Source organism: Poecile atricapillus, chromosome 2 (assembly GCF_030490865.1).
Source record: "Poecile atricapillus isolate bPoeAtr1 chromosome 2, bPoeAtr1.hap1, whole genome shotgun sequence".
Taxonomy (NCBI): Eukaryota; Metazoa; Chordata; class Aves; order Passeriformes; family Paridae; genus Poecile; species Poecile atricapillus.
The window spans coordinates 106237357-106261004 of NC_081250.1; the positions used below are offsets into that span (position 1 = coordinate 106237357).

Here is a 23648-nt window from a genome sequence, read left to right on the forward strand (position 1 = left end):
CAATTGGCAGCATAAACACTTCCTGAGTTTGAGATTCCTTCCAGACCACTGTATTTGTTGCTCCCTGGTACCTCTATTCATGAATTCTAAAACCTTTTTTCAATTACTATTCTGTAATATCCCATAATGTCAATCAGCTGTTCAAATATCACAGTCATGTATCAGAGAGGGGCTTCAGTGACATTTGACACAATTTTCCTCATGTATAACCAATGTAAAGGAATCAAGATTAATATATTTTATCATTTCAAACAGAAAACAGCTGGACTAGTTAGAAATGTTTTAGACTGGAACAACAATGATCCTTCCTCTTTTTCTCTAACTTTTAGCAATCATAGGACAAAGAAAAAGTACTGTCGAAGTTCTATTACTGAAATACAGATAGACATTTTCCAACTAGTATGGGAAATTAAAATTTTTTTACGAAATTTTTATTTCAAGCTTCTGGATTTACTATCTGCTATTTCACACACAACACTCTTTTGTCAATTTGTATCCAAAACTAACAATAACTTTACTTACTCTATATCTAGTACCATGGATGGATTAGACTGGTCCTTGTCTTTTTCATCATTGTAGAACAGTATCTTTTTACTGCTCACAACAACATACTGTGGAAAGAAAGGGTAAAACAGTTGAAATTGTATTTTAAAAAGCAATTATTTATCCTAATATACTCCCACATCCACATAAAAAGCTAGAGTAAATGAAAGGTTTCAAATTAACACCAGGAGATATTTAAATCATCCTGAAGGCAGCTACACTATGGACAGCTCTACAATGCTACAGTTGCAGTGACAGTATTGTCACCGGATCACTCTAAAATGCTTGTAATGACTCTGCAAATCCATCTGTACACAAACTCACAAATTTCAGTTACTATTGGCAGGTTACTATGAAATTTACTGTATCACTGAGAGTGACAGAATGCAAAAGTTATCCCTCATTGACAATGTTGTAAAAAAACTTCTCTACTTCTACAAGCCTGCAGGACTTATTGGTACTTCACACCAAACTGCTGGTAGGCTAAAACAGAGTCCCATAGCTCCTGCTATTTCCTACACTTCCAATTTAATGGACTGGTAAAGTAAAGAGCCAAAATTAATCAGCAGAAACAGAAGTCTGGTACCTATGAATACACTGAGATAGTTAAGATCAAACACCCCTAACCTAAGTACTTCCCAGTAAGTTCAAGACTGGAATTCATTGTCTGCTGCTCTTCACTGTAAGTTGCTAGTCCAGTATCTTTGCTGGAACTGTTCACAAGCATAAGGTCAGGGTCAGCTGTGCCTGCTCCCTCCCCTGCAGTTTCAAATGTTTTAGACAGAACTGAAAGACATGAGACACTAGAGAGAATTAAGAAGAGGTAAACTGGCAGCTCTGCCTATGCTGATCTCCAGATTGACATTTAATATAACCCAGAAGGAGGGGAAAAGACAGAAAAGCACAAGAGTGAATGCACCAATAGTTAATCTTGAATTCCAAGTAGTGGCAGGTAACTGGATGGGTTTCTGCACAATGTAGATCTTGATAATTTGAATAAATGTCTACACCTCCTACAAGGGGAGGTTTCAACCTCATTTTACATAGGACTTGAAGCTGACCTCAAAACCTGAGTATGAAAGTCATCTCAAGTTTATACAACAGCATTTTTTAAATGTGCTGTGCAAGGTGTGAGCTACAGCTGTAAATCTCAATTACTGAAATGCATTAGATACAAAAAAAAGCCATGAAAGGGTGTTTTGTCACAATTCCTTAAGAGAAAGCCTGATCAGCTTGAGTAAAATACTAAGCTGTAATAGTGTGAGCCTCCCATCATTTTTTCCACTGAAGAAAAAGACTTGTACTTCAATTCCTTTATCCACTCCAATAGAAAATGAATGCCTTTTTCATCTTTGAAGTGTGGACCTTTGCCTTTCAGAGATAAGAGCAAGCCCTTAAGATGACAACGATCATGAATGCAAATTCTGACTGTAACGGAATTCAATTTTCACACATATATAAGCCTTGGTGAAAGAACAACTTAACCTCACCAAAAAAAGTTGTGTACAACAGCATCAATATCCTGTTGCGAATATATAAAATCTTCTTACAGTAGTTCTGTTCTACAGTGGTTTTTGAAGAATATTTTACCATCTTCACTTGGGCTGAAATGAAGCCCCAGATAAAAATAAGGGTAACCCATTTCAGTGTTAGCTTTAAGTATAACTGAAGTGTTTATTCTTAAGTAAGTTTTCCATACTCGTCCTTTTCTAACTTAAGCTAAATAACTCAGAGGTCATGGGGCAAAAACATCAGTGCTACTGACATTTGAGTCAGAAATGCAGCAGCTCAAGTTGTAACACCTCAGACACCAATCCAATTACAGTCCTAATTCTGCTTTTCCTTTAAATTAACCTGGGCATTCCTATATTTGAGGTTGCATATCCCTTCACAAAACTGAAACTGCACGTGAATTTGGAAGAGAAGCACCTGAGGAAGCTGACTACCTGCCAGCTTGTTCCAGCTACAGTACATTTCAGCCAACAGAATGCACATGTGAGTGAACATAGTCCCTTACTACTGTGTTTCACTGATATGAATCTCAGCTAGTTAAGGGACCTTTTCAGCACAATTTATTTTGTGACAGAGATGTCCATCTGCAGCTCAAATTCCTCCAACGTGTGAGCACATTCAAACTAGGGAAGTGTGAACGTATTAACTGCCTAAAATATCTTGAGGTAAGTAAATATACCTATAACTGGGCATGCCTGAAGAAATTCTGATAGTCTTTCACTGGAGAAGCTGCATTTATCAGGAGTTTAAAATTTCAGTTGTCAGAGAATGCAAAAATAATCTCCTTTTTAAAAAAAACAACCATAAAAGGGTGCTAGAAGCATTCTGACAGAAAAATGACATAGTATTTTATATAATCCAGAACAGAACAAAGCTACCTGATTAGTGCCAGGCACAGCCAATTCTATAACAGGATTCAAGAAGCCTTAGCAATCAAACACATCTACAGGAAGCATCCACCATTTGGTTTTGTTCCTGGTGGTAAACACATTTTTTGTGGATAAAGCACCTTCTCTTTCTGAATACTTTTGCTATTAATATGGCTGATTTTATTGTGCTTGTCTTAGTCTTGCTTTGTGCTTTCAGTTAATGGTTACCTGAACCCATAAATTCTGCTTTTGTTCCTCCATTACCCAAAGGGACAGGGGAAGGTGACTGGCCATTAGTTGAAATAGGGCAGAACTTATCACTCACTCCCAGCAAACCAGAAGAGGTGGTGGTTTTAACTTACAGACAAACCATCAAGGTCTGATATTGATGTAAAAAATAGCAGGTCTGGAACTTAAACACTTGGAGTGTATAAAGAAGGCCATGGAAGCCCACTGAAAATAGCAGTATTTCAAAGGAGTACAGCAGCTAAAGGCCAATACAAACACTCAAGTGCTTCTTTGACAGGAATGAATCCCTTCTCCTTTAAATTTTATAGGAATCACTTCCAGCTGTTGTAGAATATGAATGTAGATAGGAGCATTTGAGAAATACCTTTCAACAGGAATCAGAAAGTTACTTCAAAAGTGTTATGAATAACTCAGTCATTCCCAGTAGCAGTCTTTGAATATAAGGAAGATGAAGGAAAGTAAACTATTTCATACAATTAGTTTTTAAAATTTAAAAAATTCTAGAGACCATGTTCACTTCTGTATTTAGTTGTACTATAAGATGTTCAAAGGGGAGAACTGAAAAGCTTGTAAAGATAATCAGAAACTGGTTCTAAGTATCTCAATTTGAACATCAGATGTTTCAAAGAACCAGATCATAACCTTTGCAGAAGCAAAACAAGTCTGCTTTGTTCAGAGTGGGAATTCCAGCACAGATATCCAGCTTCTGAGAGTAAATCAGTTCTTTTCAAGAGAAACCAATCATTTTAAAGGTAAGGGAGATAGAAACATCCTTGGAAATCATGTGTGGCAAGTTACAGTGTGATGTACTCTTCCATGACCTTCAGAACATTTAAGTGTGGTATTCCCTAATCTGTGCTGCCAAGTTGCACAAAGAGGTTCTTTTTCAGTAACAGAATTATAAAGATGCTTACTCAAAGAAGGAATGTGATTTTTAATGGTTCCAAGATAGTCACTGTAAAGCATTTCCCTTCTCTGTTGTAAATTTGCACAATGTCATTACTAAAGATTTCATACTGAACTTGAATTTTCTTGTGTTTTTTTTTCTTCAGTAAAGTACATACACTAAATTACTCTTAATTATTTTGTTTGTTTCTTAAATATGAGATACAAAATCGTTTCACCACACGCCTAAAAACCTTTCCAAGGAAACTGAGGAAGAAAAAAAGGCATTTGTACCTGTTTCTTCCAGCCATGCCGCCTTATATTTCCTTTGTTTGGTACTGAAAGCCAACCTTCAAGTCTTGATTCTGGTTTAAAAGAATGCATATTTAGTAATTTTGTGTATTTATGATAGTAAGGCAGAAAAGCACAAAAGCAAACTACTACTAGAAAGGAAGATTTACTACATGCAGTAATGGGCAATTACCTATTCAGCAAAGCAGAATAAAAAGCACAGCTAAATAAAATGAAGATATAAGCATTTAATACATGCTTCATCACAAGCCAACATCTGATTACACAGTTACTGCACAATAAAAGTAAAGCTGTTTTCCCTGATGCCAACATCTAACACTGTATGTAAATAGTTTGCAAAGAGCCAGGCAGGAAAGTCTTTGCTTTGAAAATGTATTACAGTTTAAATTAAGAGATTTTCAATGTAAACATAATTTAACATTCAGAAGGGCTGTATGAAAATACTCAGCAGGAAGATGCAGGAAGTAAGACAAATCAGATCCACATTTTCCACAGGAAACAAAAAAAGGAGAGAGAGCACAAGAGCAAGCAAAGCTACATGGGTGTCCCATTACTCACAGAAGATAAGCATAGAAGATAATTAAATAAGGAATGCAGGAAGAATCAACTGGATATAAAGAATAAGAGACAAGTGTTTTATTCAAATTTTCAGTGAAAAATTCTACAAAGAGAAATGTAGTATGATATATTTTCCCACCATTAAACTAAAGAAATAATTCGGCATGATACAAAAAAGGGCCACAAGAAAATTAGCATTCTGCCTAATGTGGACTGTTGATTTAAAAAGCCCTTCCAGCTGAGAGTGGTTTCTAAAATTTAAAATTATGAAGCCAGGTAATACTAGCACTGAAAACTTCAAAAGCATTAAGTCAAAATTTTCTGAAATGTTCTGCACAACTATTTATGTCCTGAGGAGCTACTGGCTCCTTTTGTCCTTCAGGAATAATTCTATGTGAGGTGTATCCCAGCAAGCTCTGAAATGCATTCAAATGTATATAAGTTATTGTCCACATGCTCTGCTATGTAGAATTTCAATGGGACTGACAGCCTAGATAGGCATTATAGTTAGGCATGTAAAAGCCCTTCCCACATTAGCATTACAGCAGACAATATTTAGAAATGGAGTACACTTAAGAATATGGAATCACTACCTATCATTTCTCCACATAGAATAGCTTCAAAACACTGGAGGACCACTAAACTACTGCTATCAACTGGAAGAAAAGCATGTTAGCAGAACTCATTCCAGTAAGAAAACTTCCCAGAAAAATGAAGGAAATTTGTACCTCCCTGCCTTCTCACATGTGCCTAAGAACTCTGGGGACTGTGGGGTAAGGGTCCCCACTCTCCCATCCCTACTCCCTCTGCTATCCCAGACTCTCTCCAATTATTGACACTCGGTAGCTTTGGAAAAGAAAACCTATTTTCTCCATGTCTACAGGCCTTGCAGATAATGCTTACTTTGTTTTGAATACTTTGATTAATTTTTACATTAAGAGAAAATTCTGTGATTTTTAGAAATTATAGAAACATCCTAAAACCCATTGCAAAACAAAGTGATCAACTGCTAATAAAGAACAAACTATGGGAAACTGCCATTCCAAAGGAATATAGGAAGGATGACTTGTTTAAAAAAAAAAAAAAAAGCATCTCTTGAAATTGTGGCATATGAAAATCTGGAAAGATCCAATGATGATGAATTTTAAAAGATGCTCATAGAGACAGCAGTTTTTCTCGGTTCCCTTCTATTTCAGCATGTTCTGAAAACAATTTCAGAAGAAGTAGAAAGTAAATTAGGTATTTCATAAGAATTCATTGACATTCTTTTCTGTCTACTATACATCTATTTTAGGGGGCAAATTCTGTTTGAATGAGAGATGATTTCTGAGCTGTGAATAACATCTTGCAGTCAAAAGTAACAGTTTCCGAACATACTCCTTTTCAACAAAGCTAAAATTTGTCCTGGAACCAAATGTACTCTTGAAAGGGTAGATGAGCTCTTTCATTCCAACCTCACCACAAAGGTTCCTCTCAAGTAATATTTATAGTACATTTTTATATCTCTTGACGGACTTAGACAGCACAACTGCAAATGTTCATCTGGCCATTTCACAACTATTTGATCCAGAAGACTAATATTTATAAGTGTTCTGATTAAGTAACTAAGAAAATATGGGCTATCTAGACTATGAAAAAGAATCTTCCATTCCTGTCTTTAAAAATAGGCTCAAAACTATTGCCTGACAGCTTCCCTTTTTGTATTTTGGAAAGAATACCAGAACTGATACCTCATATTTGCAATCCAGAAAGTCCAAAATACGCCTCAAAAATATCTGATGGCTAACTGGATCTGAATCATAGGATATGAAGAAACAATTCTATAAAGGCTACAGATCTTATAGTTATCTCTGAATATTTTTCAGATGTAGATTTGCATTCTAAACATCTTCATGGCTAAGTATCCAGACTACCAGGACTCATAGGGATTCAGGATGATAAGAGTTGTAACAGTAAAGACTTCAATAAAATCACACAAGACAACCATGAATGTATTGCTTTATGAGACTTTTTGTTGTTCTGGAGCTAAGTAATGTGGGTGCTCTCATGAATAGCTGAGCATCTGTTTCCAATGTCCAAGAATCCCTAAGGGTCTTCCAGAGCAACCAAACACCTGGAAATCTTGCTAGTTCTTTCCATTCTTCCAATTTGGATTTTTCCTTCTGCAGACTGTCTTACTATAATTTCACATGGATTTCACCAAGGACTTCTGACTGGATCTTGCTTTGGGGTTCATTCAGGTTTATTCAGGCTACTTGCAGGTACTTCACAAGTCCTATCTGAGCCAAATAAAACTGCTGACTTAAATGCTCTGCATTTATTATTCCATCCTATCTTTGCACAAAAGATGATTTACAGCATTTGCTGTAAAATATTATATGCTGCAGTTAAACCTGCAGGAAGAACAAAACATGCCCAGAATTGAATACAAGGAAAATGCTTCATCCACATAATGATCTCCCATGTAAGCAAAAGCCTGAGAATAGCCTGGATTGTCTAAAGGTGCCAATCCCCACCTTCGGAGAGTGCAAGCTGTCCTAGGAACTACCAGAATTTGAGGGAGTATTTATGTAGGCCAACGGCAGACAGAAAATACCTCCAAGTGAAACACAGCTGTAAAGTGATTTTTGATGATACCATGTCATTTCTCTATGTCTGTTTATAAATAGAGAATTTTTTTCCTTAAAATTTTGTGAATATGAATTTTTTTCTCAATTAAACCAGAAACTGCCCATTGCCAGAATCGCAACCATGGAATAATTATTTTATACATGCTCATATTATTTTGTATCTTTATTTTTTCCCTGGTGATGTTTTTATTGTGACAGGAAGATGAATAAATCATACTGTAATTACTTTTTATAAAATTCAACCATTTATTTGCTTATATTTTTTTTTTAAGGAGTGTCTTTGCCTTACAAACTAGTGCACTGGCTAGAGAGTTCTATTGACTATTCACCACATTTAGCTAGTAAACAAGATGATATTCAAGGTCCTCTGAAGAAATGGCCATGTTTGGGCTATGGAAGCAATAGGAACTTGGCACACGGTTAAAGACAATCAACATCATATAACAAAACTGCAGCCAATGAGCTGCTGTAATATGTCACCTTCTGTTTTGTAGACTAATTACTTGGTTTGCAAGAAAATAACTACGTGCTGGATAATTTCCCCTTTCTGTGGCATGGGGTATTTCTACTCTGAAGTCTGGCTTTTTTTTTTTTTTTTTTTTTTCATCTTTATAATGCTACTGCACTCCTTTTTTGTCCTCAGCTTGGCTCTTCAACTACACTAATGTCACTTAATGTCTTTTAATTACCAAATTGGTTCTTATTCAGATCCTGATCAACCCAAAAAAAAAAAAAAAAAGGCAGCATGTAGAGACATGATCTAAGTCTAGAAGAGTCCTAATACTTTGTATTAAAGGTCCTACCTGTATGACACAGTAAAACCAGCAGGACAACTGCAGTAAAAAATCAGAGGTATGTATAGAAAAAAGGGCAAAAATAGAAGAGAAATGAAAGGCTATCAAAAAAGAAATAGTTGAGGGCTAATGAGTAGACACCTCACCCTAGAACGCCAGAACTTCCAGTAATTGTGATGTTCTAATTAACAACAGAAATTAACAGCTGACTTGAAAAGATCTTGCAGACTGAAATTTCTGCCTCAAAATGGAAGTGACAGGTTATGCAGCTGAAAGCCTGACTACATACATCTCCAGAGGTAAAACTGAAAATAACCTTCCTTAATGACGCAGTCAAAGAAGGAGCTTTTTCCTACAGTCCATTCAAGATCTGAGACACAATAGGGTCATAGTGACACTATTGCCCTTAAGAAAAAAATAAGGAAGGTATCCATGGCTGGATAGAAGCATTCATATTTTCCATGTAATACACAACAGCCATCAAATGAAAATGTCTGAGAAAGGAAGTGAGGAAATTCAAAACCACACTTTTGAGTAGAATAAATATGGTCTGTTTTGTTGTAGGAAAAAACTCTAAAGCTCTCAATTTAAAAGAGTTCAGAAATTTTCTGAAATTTCTAAAATGATGAACTACAGTCTTCTTCAATTACGAGACACTTAAAAACAATAAGGCTTGATTCCAATTTGTAATCTGAGGGGAGAAAAAAACCCACTTTAATAAGCAAAACTCTTCTGATTTCTTTTTTATGCCTGGCAAATGGAAAACACTGAAAATGACTATCTAAGAGAAAAACTCCTGAGAAGTACTGATACTTCAGAAATACCAGAAGGAATCCTAGCAGGTGACAGCTAAGAAGAAAAATGTTCCTTAATCAATCTAATAATTCGAAGAATTTCCAATGAGAGTTTGCCTTGAAGATGCTGTCAAAAGACAAAATCTCTACAAGATGGCAATTTACAGATCAAACTCCAGAGTGCAAAAGACTTCTTGAACAACATGGAAGTTGTGAAGGAAAAGACTATACCCATTATCTGAACAAAGATCTATCCTAAAATGAAATTCATTACAGTATTAACCAAAAATAAAGATCTAAAAATACACTAGGGGAAGATAGGAAACAAAAACAGACACAGAAAGGAGTAACTACATCAAAACACGTACTAAGACTGATAACCTACCTGAAATTTCAATCACTCTAAGACTCCTGGAAAAACTCTAGAATGTGGCAATTTGAGCAGCGTGAAGTGCATTAACAGGAAAAGACACATCTAAAATTATTCTACTTACTTTTACCTGACTATTCATCCACTAAAGTCATAAAATACCCAAAACAGTATTCTGGCTATGGATGCCTAAAAATATTTTTCTACAATGAAATTCAGACTTGTCAAAAATATATTAAAAATTTCACAATGAATTCTAAAAATTACTTAACCATACAAAGAAAGATATATGTAGCTGTGATGTATGGCAATTGTCAAGCACACCTGATTACACTAAACATTTTTTTTCTGTATTGAGAGATACAGAAGTGGATCATGTGCAAGTACTAACTGATTACACTTTTCAAGCTCTGGGGAAGGGGAGAGGTAAATAACTAGTGTAACAGTGGGTCTCAAAGTACAGTGCCTGGTACTGATACATGGAAATGTCTGGCTACACTGTATTATATGTTCTTATTTTAATCTGCTAAATCAGAGTACCATACAACCATAAATTTATTATGGAAATTCCTCCAATTATTTTTCACATTAGCAATTATTGCGACTTGTCACAGAGGAGCTTACATGACTAAGAAGATATAAGATCAGGACAATTTTGCATTCAAGATATAAAACACAATCATAATGCTGTAGAAATGTTGGCCCTGTCTTCTCTTCACCAAACACTGCACATTGTAATCACTGTACTTGAAAAACAAGAGATGTAAAGATATTCTTTCCTCAAAAGCCCATATAAACAATGCTAATGCCAAGACATACAATGGGAAGTGTGACATGAGAAAAAACTGAAACTTAAATATAAGCAACCAGGGTATGAAATAAAAACAAACAAAAAAAACCCAACAAAAAAACAAAAACAAAACAAAAAACCCAACAAAAAAACCCCAACAAAACAAGAAAGAAAGGAAGTGGAGATGTGATACAGAATTAGACAGCCAGAAGACTTTAAGAAGCAGTAACTTGTTTGAAACACTACCTTCCAAACTACGTGTATGCAACACGACCAAGTAGTTCAAATCTGCTTTTCTCATACCTGAAAGATTTCCATCTGTTTCATCTGTTGGAAGACTGGCAACACTGGTAGAATCCATTCCTTGCTGGAGGTCCATGATTTTCCTTCGTAGCTGTTCTATGTCACTCTCTTTACTATCCAGCTGCATCTGGAGCTCATTTCTGTATGTAGATTCTTCTGCTAGTTGCTGTATTTATACACACATGCATAGTTACTGTGTTACCAACAACATGGCAGCCAAGTATTTTGAAAACAAAACTCATATATACACACATATATATATACACAACACACATATATACACATATATATATTCCACAATGTGATAAAAAAATGAAATTATTTTACCGCTTGCATTTCATTAAGTTCCTTTTGGTATTTCACTACTATCTGATTGAATTTCTCTTTTTCTTGATTAAGTTCTAATTGGAGCTTTCGGTTTTCCTTCTCCTTCTTCCTCAAATCTTGCATGTTAGCTTTCTTTCTGTCTATTTTAAAATCTTTCCGATTCATTATCTCAGCCAGTTTGTTGACAGCCTGTTTAGAAAAAGGAGGACCAGTAAGAAAATGGTATATGCAGCATGTTTCATAAAATACTTGTCAGTTCCTCCAGTTACAGATCTGATTAAAAAAAATCCCTTCACCAACATAAATGACCCTCACTCACAATCAAAGTAATACTGAAAAGTACACAGCATCAAAACTTATTTCTTCAAATGTAAATTTAACAATGCATGTTGTACATCATGGTTAATATAAACTTAATTTCAAAGGAACTATGAGTTAGATCACAAAAGCAAAAAACCTGAAATACTTCTGTTAATGCAAAGTAATTATTGCTATTAAATTGCATAAAACGTTGTACCTGTGTCTTCAGAGTTCTTTCAGTGTTTATGCTCTTCTCATAATGCATTCTAATATTATTGATTTCCTCTTCTTTTTTCATTTTGTAATCTGTTAAAATAATATTCAACTTTGAGGTATTTTAGTACATGGTATTTATTTTTAAACTTAATTATACTTCAATAAGTGCATCTTTTTTTCCATCTGTTTTCCTGTTGCTTTCCTTTTTGAGCAAAATACAATTTGCAAAGACAAAAATTACCAGTTTAACACTACTGCAATGAAAGAAAATTACCAGAAGGATATATCAGAAAGGCACAAAGATGAAATACTAAAGCAAACATCAAGCCCAAAATAATATAGAAGATAAATAGCAATGTCTTCTTGCACTTCCCATTTCTCCATATATGCTTCAAACTTAATAGTGCTTCAGAACAGATCAATTAAACATGACATAAACAACTCCAAACATGACATACCTTCCTCTTGTTTCTTAAATTTTTCACTGATCTCTGTGTTTTCCTTTGTTATTAAATCAACATCTTTGGTTAAAGTGTTATTAGTTTCTTCCAGCTACATGAAAAGAAACACATCTTAGAATAAAGAACTTGACATCAATTCTAAAATATCTATAATACCATTATTTTAAATACCCTTAATGCTATAACAACCATTTACTTAAAACATCTTCTGCCCATGTGAACTTTTAAAAAATGCTACTATTCTTCTGTGCTGTTTTGATTTACCAGAAGGCTCAAAATACACCTGTCCCAGGGAAGAAAAATAAAAAAATAAAAATCATCACAGAACTGACAACACTGTAGTATGGAATCAAAAATTAACTTTGCTTAAGTTAGATTGTCAGTTGAGGAATGTGGCAATTTTCAGTTAATTGATACCTTGAATCCAGACAGAAAAGTAGCTGACAGATGCTAGAACTCCATCACTAAAGTCTAGAGTAGCTACAAGGCATTTACTGCTAGATAACGGTGATAAATCATGAAAATCAGGATAAAAACAAAACTAAATTTGGTCTAAGACAAAGGAGACATAGCTAAATATGTACAGAACTTGCAAAAAAAAGAAAAACAGTTGGAAAGGAAAACCACGACAACTTTGAATATGTGAGTATTCATATGTGAGTATGTTGTATGTTCACTGCCACAGCCAGGATCACTTAACAAATATATATGAAAAACCAGACATAATTGTATTCCTAAATAAAGGTTTTGTTGTAGCCTATATAAATTATTGTGTATCAAGCTGTCTGACAAAATTATCAGAATACTTGAAACCAAAAATATATTGGCAAGAAGGTATTTCTTTAATGCCACAGCGTCTATCTTCTAAATGCTGCTTAAGAAATAGTAGTATTGTAGATACCTCAAGTTTAAAAAAGCAAATTCATGAAATAAACACTGTTTGCACTATCTTTGCACAGAAATGGAATATTAATGGTAGCATTAACAGAAGGCTTTGAGCAACTGAGCCAAGTGCAGTTACACCTGGAGTTTTACATTCCCAGGATTTTTAAGAAAATATGCATAGCTGACACTAAAAGGGAAAAAAACAATGATAAAATAATTATGCTATATATGGTTTGCTGTTTGAGGCTTCTCAGTTAAAGACATTTATCAAGCTCATACTAACATCCACAAGCTGTGCTATGAAATAGCTCTGAAAATTACATTTTGGTGTTTGGACTGTGAAACTCAAGACTCTCAAGTGCTGGTTTTTTTTAAAGACTAAGTAACTTTGCAAAAAGAGTCTCTAATACACAACTCCACAAATTTACAATATTTAAATAATACACTTGGCAGTGACAAGAAGAAATACAAAAGGCTTAATAACTGAACTATAGACATTCACTTGATTTCATTCTGACTACACCTCAGATTTAGGAATTCTGTTTTTAGAGAGGTTACATGATGAAATTTAAATGTTTAAGGTTCCACGTAAGCCAAAAACTTAAGATACTTAATTAGTTATCACTTATGATCGTAACAAGATTTCATTAATTAAAACCATGAATTTTGGTTTCCAGTTGGAAGAGACTTATACAGGTATTGATAACAGTCAATTTACCCTTCTTATGATGATGTCCTTATCAGTCAATTCTTGTCTGTGCCTTGATGCAGCTTTTTTGCTTTCCTGATTCAATTCATAATACTGTTCTTCAGCAAGTGCCCGTGCCAACCGTTCCGACTCAGCTTTGGTTTCAGCTAAATCCAACTGGGTAGCGAGTGTTTCTCTGTAAAAAGCACATCAAGACTTCCTTTTCCTATGCAAAACATTCCAAATTTTCAGAAAGGCTATCAAACCCAAATTATAACACTAAGCTAATGGTCATTATCTTTGTTTCTTAAGAAAAGCAAGAGTTACAAAACTGCATTCTGTACACTTGTATCTTTTGATGGTCTACACAAGCCACAGCAGCAAGCTTACTATGATTTCATTAACATTTCAATCATCCATGGAACACCAAGATGTATTCTCCTGCCTTTGAGGAACAGAAAATAAAATTAAATTATATGTACTAAGTTGTCCATCAAAAGATATTTAACTCACATTTGCCCACTATCACAATTCCCATAGTTACGCCCAAGTGAGAAATGTTTAGGATGAACATAAGATTGAAGAGAATAGTGAGGGAATAGAATACAAAGAATCTATGAAAAGAAGTACGAAAAGAAATAAATAACCTCAAGAAAAAGAAGGGAAGTCTTGCCTAATTTCTCCTTCCTCCCCATTTCTTTATGTTGGTTACCACTTGTGAAAAACTTTGCAGAGACACCTGTATTTTCCTTCTACATGATATTTATTAGCACAGTATCTTTTCCTTCTCCCTTTCTTAGCCCACCAAAATGCTGTACAAAATGAACACTCTACATAACCTCTGCCCCTCACACTCTTCCAATGCTGATGCTCAAGCAGAACAAGAGACAGACTTTAGAAGAAACTGTACTTCATGCATAAGGCTACAGTCTCCTTCTTTAGAACATGAAATAAATTAAGAAATTGGAAAAACAAGCTTAAAATTTTTTTCTTATTTGATAGCTTAGAAAATAGTACATCATAATTAATGGTTGTTATTAATAACTTGTTTTGCTGTAATCAAAAGTATACTAAATTTCATAGACTTCTGATTACTTTTTTTCTCAAATTATTTTACTGACTATAGAAATAAATCAAGCAATTATCAGGATAATGTAATCAAATTTTAAAAGTTGGTGAGATGATTACCACAAATTGGAATGTTTTTTAAAATTTTTGAGTCTTACTAAATTCTCAGAGAAGTCATTATTCTTCTTACAGATGTGGTAATGTCCAAAGCAAATATGAATTTGGCTTTGCGAGTCAGTATAGCTGACATCCTATTTTTTTTTCCACTCACAAGGTGTTACAGAACACCTTTTGCTGCCTTTTCCTAAAGGAATTAAAACGTCTTAGATCCGATTCAAAGTATTCATGATGGAGACAGTATGACATGGAAAAACTCACATGGAAAAACTCAAGTGTATGTGAGAAATATAATGGGCTTACTTTTCATTTTGCAACTCCTGCATTTTCCTTTGCGTTTCTTTATTCCTTTCATCAATTTCCTCTTTCAGTTCCTTAACCTGAGTTTTGTAAAGTGTCTGTAAGAGAAAGCATAAAAAAAAAGTCATTCTTCAAATTCCATACTAAAATTCTTCCTTGTTTTCGGACTATTTAGTTTGAATTTGTAAAACCCCAACACATGCCAATACTGTCATTAATGAAATTTCCTCCTTCCTTCCTCTCCCAGATGCTTCTTCCCAGTTACTGTTGGGTACAGAACCGATATGACCAAATAAGTTTTCAATTTTCTAGTGTGTTTTCCTACATAGCTGAACAAATAAAAGTGCTGCAAAAGAGAAGGAAGGCACTGTGACACAGCAGAACAGGTCTCCTGGACACAACAGGACAAAACTACATCTTCTTGAAGCATGCCTTATCTCAAAATTTGTCCAACAAGCCTAACGCCATTCTGTGCTTTCACCTGTTGCATTTTCTTTGTGTCCATGTACCTTTTCTCTTAGAATCTTAGTGGTTTTTTGTACAAACTCTGCAAGTGATTCAGCTGAATCTGAGCTGAGTCTGAATTATGTATCTTATTTAAACTACAAGTTAATGAAGAAAGTGAGAAACACAATGCTCTGTATCTTCTTATTAGCAGTAAGTAATCGAGAAATGCACAAAAAGCCCCTGTAACAGATAATGAAATGAGAATCACATGCAGTTTAGTAAAGACAAAAATTTTTATTGCTTCTCCCAGGGAAAAAAAAAACAACAAAACAATTTTAAAGTATTTCCCAAAGTGAAATGAGTCTGTCCATATTCACAAATCTATTTGAAGTTCAGCTGTTGCAGAGAATCTTATGCTATTGCTTGTTTTCACAGAGACAAAACAGATCCAACTACATCTATGAAATACACATTTTGGCTACCTGGAGCACCCAGTAAGGTTCTTCAGAGATTCAGGTGCAGAGAAGGTAGCTTTTTAGAATAAGCAATACATGCAGAATGCTACTGAATCTATGGTTCTTAAATGTATGTATGGTAGGTCAATAGCATGGAGTATCTTCCAGTAAGTTTGGAGATTCTGAACTCTCTACAAAGTTTGCAATTATATCAGGAAAATATCTCCTTTCCAATTGCAGGATAGGAACAACTCTGATGAATAATTCAGGTAAGAGTTCCTCAATGTAATGACAGTTTTGAAAAAAAACAAAGCAACTCCCCATCTAATGTTCTCTAATATTTTGTTCCTTGTTTCTATTTCAAGCAGAATTTTCTGAATAGATGATTTATACCAGGCTGTTACATTAAAACAATTTTAGTTTCAACTATTCACTGTTAAATGATTTTATGTCAAAATGTAGCACACACAATGCCTTGCAAGTCTTACCGAAAAATACTGCTCAGCTTCAAGCTGATCCTGAAGCTCACGCATCTGACCTTCATTTCCTCTGTACTGTCTTGGAAGGAAAATAAAAAGGGAAACATTTAAAAAGTCAGCTACTAGCAAAAGACAAAGACAATTTCTAACCAGAACAAAATCCTACAATGATCTTCCATTTGCATACATATTACTTCACAAGGAGCAACAGTTTGCTGTATCCTAGAATTCTGATTTAATACTAAATACAATAGTATTTAGTATAATATTTAGAATAATACATTATTCTAAAACAATGATTGTTACAGTATGTCATTTAGAAGCCAAGAAGTACTCTAAATGGAGAAACATTAAGCCAGCTGAAAGAATATATGATAGAAGTCTAATTAATGAAAAATGTCTTCATTTTAAGTTAGTTTAAAAAACATTAGGAAAATTAATCAGGCAATTAAAGGGAACTATTGACTCCCATGTACTAAAAGTCCCATATGATTCAGTAGCATTAGAGTCAATCCATAAAGAAGCCATTCAAATAAAAGAGGAATATATATATATATATGTGCGTGTGTGTGCGCCTTAACATAGAATGGTGAGCCAAGAACTGTTCTGAGTGATAACTCGAAACAAAAATATTCCAACACTGAAGGCTACACAAAAATCATAACACGCAGCTACATAGGAATCATAACATACAGCTAAAAATACTCTTTCAGTTTAGGAAAAAATGCCTATGCACAAGAGAACGTTATTCACTAGCAGAAACAGGCAAAACAGTACATGTATAATTAAGCATTTTTTTTCCATTTTACTTCAGGTTTTTACTTACTTTGCAAGTTGAGCCAGCTCAAATTCCAGTAATCTCTTTGCTTCCAACAAGGTATTGATTTCCTGTTTCAGCTGCTTCTCAGACCCCTTCAAGTTATCAGCTTCAAAAGCCTGTGCCTTTAATTCATTCTGTGCCATTATTCGCTTATTCGTCTCTTGTTCTAGCTTAAGTGTCAGATTCCTTACCTAAATTTGAGGTGAGAAATATTTAAATTTAAGAGCCTTTTCTAAATAACCAATTTCATGTGGCTGAAGAGGTTTCACATATAGATTATTTTATATTAAACACCACTGATTAGATGCTGCACCGCATACCGTAAGTCAAAATACTCCTGAATCTCCAAACACTTCAGTGCAATAATCTGACACAAAGCTGCTGCCCTTATAACCTATGGCTATGATGCTGCAGGATGATAGTTTTCCCATTTTTAGTTTATTTCAAAGTCCCAGATTTAACTTATCTGAAAGACAACAACTGAAGAAACACCAATTGTCTGCAAACCTCTCCATGTGTTTCAGATCTTAAAAACCTCTCACTCTAGAAAAAAACGCAGCTTATCAACTACATAAAAACTAATTTACATGAGTTGTGACCCCTCAGAAAGGTGCTATAAACTTCATTCCCATTGTCCTGTAAAGAAAATGTAAGGATGAAGCTATTATTCTTAGTCATAATTTTCACACTCATATTCTATTGCATTTCCTTGAACAAAAGGAAAGAATGCAAACTGGACAATACAAACTCAGACCTGTAAATTATCCACATCAATCAGACTGCACAGTCAAATCTACCAGCAAATTTTTTCTTTAGAAAAAGAGAAAACACAAAAGAATTGCATCATATTGAATTGAGGTTCAAATATGCAAGACATCCTAGAGTTAAGAATCAAGCAGGAATTACCTAAACCTACTTAGGCCAACAACTATCCTCAATTGCACTGGGAGTTGCATATATAAGGAATGCAGTATAAGTGAATTTCATTTCCTATTTCTCAGTTAAATTCTAATATCTTATTTACATAGAAAATTATTAGTGTCGAACTTCTTTCTTACTTCATCTTCCAGTCTTTCCTTTTGCTGAAGAAGATGTTCCAGTTTCTGCTGAGATTGCTTCAGGTCAAAGTCCAGCATGGAACACTGTTTTTCAGCTTGAACTATTCTATTTTCTGCCTTCTCTCTTGCTGCCCGTTCTTCCCTTATCTTTTTTTCCATTTCTAGAAAAGATTAAGGAAAGAAAAGCAACAAAAATGAGTAAACATAGCATCTGCAAGCATGCTTTTGCAAAAACAGTCATAAATACCCTAATAATTCTCAGATCCTTTCGTTCAGCTATCTAAGCTTTTCTGCTGTTTGACAGACTGATTACTAAGCTAAAAGATCCTGGCACTACTAAAATGAGCACTAAAAAAAGAAATATAATTCCAATCTGCTTTCAAAGCACTGGAATATTATCATGACAACTGAAAGATAAATAGTGAAAGAAATAAAAATTGCAGTTTCTTGAAGTAACCATTTTGAAGCAAGGCAAAGTTTCATTTCCATGAATGGATAGTAGCAAAAGGAAAAAATGCTACCATTATTGTTAACACTACAAAGCACATTTAGGTACTGATGACCTTCACAGAGAAAACCTGACATATTTAATTACAAAATCAAGACATATCTTTGATTCATGGATATGCATCTATAAAAGAAACTTTTCCATTTCACTTTAGACAAGCCTAATATAACGCTGGTATTTTTAATGCAGTAACACAGGAATGAATGCTCTAAGACATCTCCCTTGATAATGCATTCTTTCAAATTTGTTTAGCATTAGACAGAATTTCAAGATTCAATAGCATTTTAGAAACCAAAGAAGGCTTTGAAGTAAGGTATGCAAAACATTAAGAAATACAATTTTTATGAAATAGCATGTTACTGAAAATAATTTAAAATGTGTAGTTTTCACATTTTAAGATTTTAATATGCATTTTCTTTATAAAAGGGACCAAACACTCATGCAAGAGTATTAAAATATCATAATCAGAACACATTTTATTACATATTTACCTGAAACTTGCAGGAAACACTTACCACACATCGCAACTGATCTTGCCTCCTCTATTGACTGGTGCTTGTCAGTTAACCGTGCTTTAGTCACTTTGTGCTCATTGACTTCCTGTTCTAACCGGTCTTGTAAGGATTTCAGCTTGTAGTTCAAATCTATCTCTAAATTATTCTTTTCCTAAAGATAAAGAAAAAGTTATCAGATTTCAATAATACCTGAAGGCATCACATTTTTATTCCCATTTTTAGTATTAAATTTCTGTTATCAAGAGATTATCAATGTTATTCTCCACACTTAGTAAAGAACAGTAACAGACCAAAACTGTACTCAGTGCCCTGGGAAAAAATTCATCAACTTTTTTCAGTAGCCTATAAATTTCTAAGAAAATGGAAACTTCTCCATTTGTATAATCAGTAGTCACCTAAATTGGAAATACACAACTAATGGACTGACATCCCAGAGCACAAAGGAATCTGAATAATTGTTTCCTGCATGCAATTGGGTTATTTCATTCCTAGAATTTCCAGGCATTAACAGTAATTCATCAAACAAGCATTGGAGATGTGCTTACAGAGATGAGGACTTGCCTTTGAATGGCTGCTTCACATAACAGCAACTTAGACTTGCTTGCCCCTTCCCTCAAAGGCTGTCATGACTCTGGTTTATTTGCATAGACTACACAGCACAGCAAGTCTTTGCCTGACCTCACTAGATAGAGTTAACTCTGCAGGCTGTCTGGAGAAAGGGTGCAGGATTTCCTTTTAGTCTTGTTTTTCCATCATATGGAAGGGATCAGAAATGCTAGGGGAACATTCTGCTACTATTCAGAAGGAAGAACGTAAGGACAGAAAAAAAATTCCACACCAGAGTTGATCAAAAGGCCTGCCTGGCACTGATCCAGTGAAACTAAAATCCAGTAAAGACAAAAAAAAAACCAAAAACAATAAAACAACTTAAAAAAAAATCTGATTTTTTAAAAGTTCATAGATTTTCAGAGGCAAGTCTTTGTAGTCATAGCTAGGCAGGCACAAAAAATTCCTTGCTACTGGCAGTAGGACTGGATCTTCGAATCAGTGATAATGAATGACAAACAATTTTCTTGCCCAATGCTACACGTAAGAACTACCTGAGGACTTGGGAGACCCTCCTGATGAGATTGTAAATTAGCAGTACTCAGTTAATAAACACAAGACTGATTTAGAGCAATAACCCTGGATTGGAAACATCAATAATATTTGAAAATTTAGTCAACAGCTGACAAAAAGCATCGGCCTCAACATCATTTCACCGTACCTTTTCTGAATGGTTAAGCATATCCTGTGCTTGTTTTCTTTCCGCTTCCACTCGATCAAGATTGTTTTTAATGTTTTTTACTTCTTCTTGTAAAGTTGTAATCCGAACTGCCAAAAAAAATTACATACCACTCAATATTAGTTACTCTACTTGGATCAATTGGCTTTTCAACTTTTACTGATTATTGGGCCCATAAAATATTTCAAATACTTCAAATTTTTTAAGCATGTAAAGACCATACATTGCATAGGAAACTGACCTTTTCTGACACTCTTTGATGCATGTCATCCGTAACAATTCACAAAAACTAATAATGCAGAAATGGTTCCTGCCTTCCACCACTTACATTATCTAATATTCAAAATTTCTTTCATTAACCCAAGTTCTGCAATGCTATGGAACAAGCACCTCTAAGTGATGCTAACTTCACTAACGTGTAGATGAGGCACGTTACACAGAACATCAGTCTCAAACAGATTTTTGGGTACTAACACAATGTATTCACTTAAGTGAGACTCAAATCATGGGGAAGTCAAGCACTGAAACAGACTCCCCATGGAAAGTGTGGAATCACCACCTTGGAGTGTTCAAAGACATGTAAATGTGGCACTTAGGGATGTGATTTAGTGGTGGATTTGGCAGTTCTTGGGGTTAATAGGTGGCTTCAATGATCTTAGAGATCTTTTCAAATCAAAACCATCCTATGATTTTAAGTGCTATGACATGGAAAAACAAACTATTCCTCAAATCCTACAGCATCTACCCTTGTGTGGTATAAGAGTTTATAGGAAATACTAAGTAGAAGTTAGAGGTTAGAACTTAGTAGAAGTTTCAGAGGTTTGGAAGGGACCTCTGAAAACCATTTATTCCAACCACTCTGTCACATGCAGGGACACCTCTCACTAGACCACGTTGCTCAAAGCCCCATCCAACCTAACACTTCCAGGGACAAGGCAACAAGGAAACTTCCTGGGCAACCTGTCCCAGGGACTCACTATCCTTATTGTAAAAAAATTTCTTCCTGTATCTAATGTAAATCTACTCTCTTTCAATTTAAAACCGTTGTCCCTTGTCCTGTCACTACCAGTCTTGGTAAAAAGTCTCTGTCTTATAAGCTCCCTTTTAGTAGGGAAAGAAGAGTCCTCATCAAAAGCCTGTGCCTCATGGAAACTCAATACTGTGGACAGATGGTTCAAACTGGCAAGTTAAGAGTCAGGGTCTGTGGCCGATGTCAGCGGCAGGAGTGGGGAACCAGGCTAGCACTGCGAGGCTCAACCTGGAACCTCCAGAGCTCCTCTGCGCTCTGGCGTTGAGGCTTACAGGGCGACACGGGTTGTGACGAAGGGAGAAAGAGTGCTCAAACTCCTCCGATTTCCCAGGAACAAGTTTATTCCAACAGGTGCGGGGCTGGGATCACAGGGGAGAGGTCTGAGCCGAGACCCTGGGCACCCCCATGCGCCAGGTTTTAAGGACCGTGGGCGGCTCGTATGGTGACCAATGGGACAACAGCCACGGAGGGGTTAAGGGTGGGGATTACAATATGCAGGACCAATGGTAAGGACCCGGGGGGGGGGAAAGCAACTGTACAATCAATGGGGCGTCGAGGAAGGGATGATAGGCAGGGAAAGAACTGGAACAAAAGGTGGGGGTTCACATAGATTGACAGGGCTTAGGGGCAGGATTAGGGTGATGGATGGGGAACAATCTGGAAAAATGGGAAGGGTTTACCATGATGGGCACCTGGGGACAAACCATTCTTTATGACCGGGGAGCAACTGGGGTAAACTACCTCTGAACTTAATAAAACCAAGCAATATGGGCGGCAACAAGGGTCCATTAGCACAGGCACAGTCATGAACTAATGCATCTGAATAGCTTCTAGTATGAAGAATCAATACAAACACTAGAAAGTTTCAACCATCCTGAAAAAAGGGATTCCGTATCTGCATCCTCTATTGTGCTCTTAACTTTGTAATGTAGAATCATCATAGAAGAAAATAAATGCAGTTTAACCAAAAAAAAAAAAAATAGCTTTCTCCACAAAAGAAGGAAGAGCAAGTGCATGATATACCAACTTGGCCACTGCACAAGGCAGTAAGACAGTGTTGCATCTTCTCTAGCACTGTGTCAGCTCTTCATATGTTTGCACCACTGGACTCAGACTTAGTCAATGCAGCCCCAGACTCACAGTGTTTGACACTCTTTGATTCTGATATTTTTTCTCCCTCCCAAGAGCTGCTCAACATGAGCAGGAAGCCAGATCCAATCTTCAGAAATTGTTCAGTCACACTTTGTTTGCAGGTTGGTTTTCCTCCCATTATCAAACTCCATTTAAGTAGGGTTATCACAGCTTTTTTTAGTAAGGTATAAATTCAGAATAATTACCCTGTAATTCTCCAATCATTTCAGATCCATGACTTCTGTCCCTTCGTTCTGACTCCAAAGCTGCTTGTAGTTGGTAATAATCTTTCTCCACCTGCAGTTTCGTGCTTTCCAGAACTCTGCACCTTTCTTGCAGCTCTCTGTTCAGTGATTCTACCTGACTTAATGACTTGCTCATTTCTGTGTTACCCTTTCTCAGTCTTGCAGCTGTGTCAGATTCTGTCCTCAGCAAATCATTTGCTTCTTCTAGCTGTTAAAATAAACCAGACAAGATTTTCAAATATAAAGATTATGGAAACAGTTTTGCTACATTTGAATGTTCAAACCAAAGAAAGAATGAAGAAAAGGAACACAACATACTTGTTTTTGTAACTGTGTTATCTTCTCATTTGAAATTTGTGAATGCTGGCTAATTTTTTTCAAGTCTTCCATCTGATCTTTTAGTGTGGACACTAAAGAGAAATTGCACCATTAATACAACATGCTAAAAAAAAACTTAGGGTTTTATTCTTGTTTTTTTACACAAATATGCTCCAAAATATTGTTTTGCATTGATAGGTCTTTTGTTGACTTTTTGCTTCTTATATATATATTTTTGTCACATTTTGTGCTTGCAGACTAACAACACAGCACAGCGTTGCAGAGAACAGAATTTGAAAATAATGAAAATCTGTGTTCAAATAAAAATGAACTCAAAATCTGTGTTATTTGAAAAGATCCCTTTTCAAACTTTCAAGTTGCACAGC

At 35.4% G+C, this 23648-nt stretch overlaps 1 protein-coding gene across 2 annotated transcripts in view; it reads right to left on the minus strand.

Annotated features, from left to right (window-relative positions):
• Positions 1–23648, minus strand: part of ROCK1 (Rho associated coiled-coil containing protein kinase 1) — an 84665-nt gene that overhangs the window by 9155 nt on the left and 51862 nt on the right. For both annotated transcript variants that reach the window (XM_058832663.1, XM_058832662.1), the window contains exons 15-29: positions 23263–23354; positions 22906–23152; positions 20521–20627; positions 19254–19404; positions 18231–18391; positions 17179–17363; positions 16362–16431; positions 14975–15069; positions 13517–13682; positions 11911–12004; positions 11454–11542; positions 10937–11125; positions 10610–10775; positions 4353–4423; positions 523–611 (exon numbers count right to left, since the gene is read on the minus strand). In XM_058832663.1, coding sequence (XP_058688646.1) covers positions 523–611; positions 4353–4423; positions 10610–10775; positions 10937–11125; positions 11454–11542; positions 11911–12004; positions 13517–13682; positions 14975–15069; positions 16362–16431; positions 17179–17363; positions 18231–18391; positions 19254–19404; positions 20521–20627; positions 22906–23152; positions 23263–23354 — 1972 coding nt within the window. The remainder of the gene's footprint in view (positions 1–522; positions 612–4352; positions 4424–10609; positions 10776–10936; positions 11126–11453; positions 11543–11910; positions 12005–13516; positions 13683–14974; positions 15070–16361; positions 16432–17178; positions 17364–18230; positions 18392–19253; positions 19405–20520; positions 20628–22905; positions 23153–23262; positions 23355–23648) is intronic.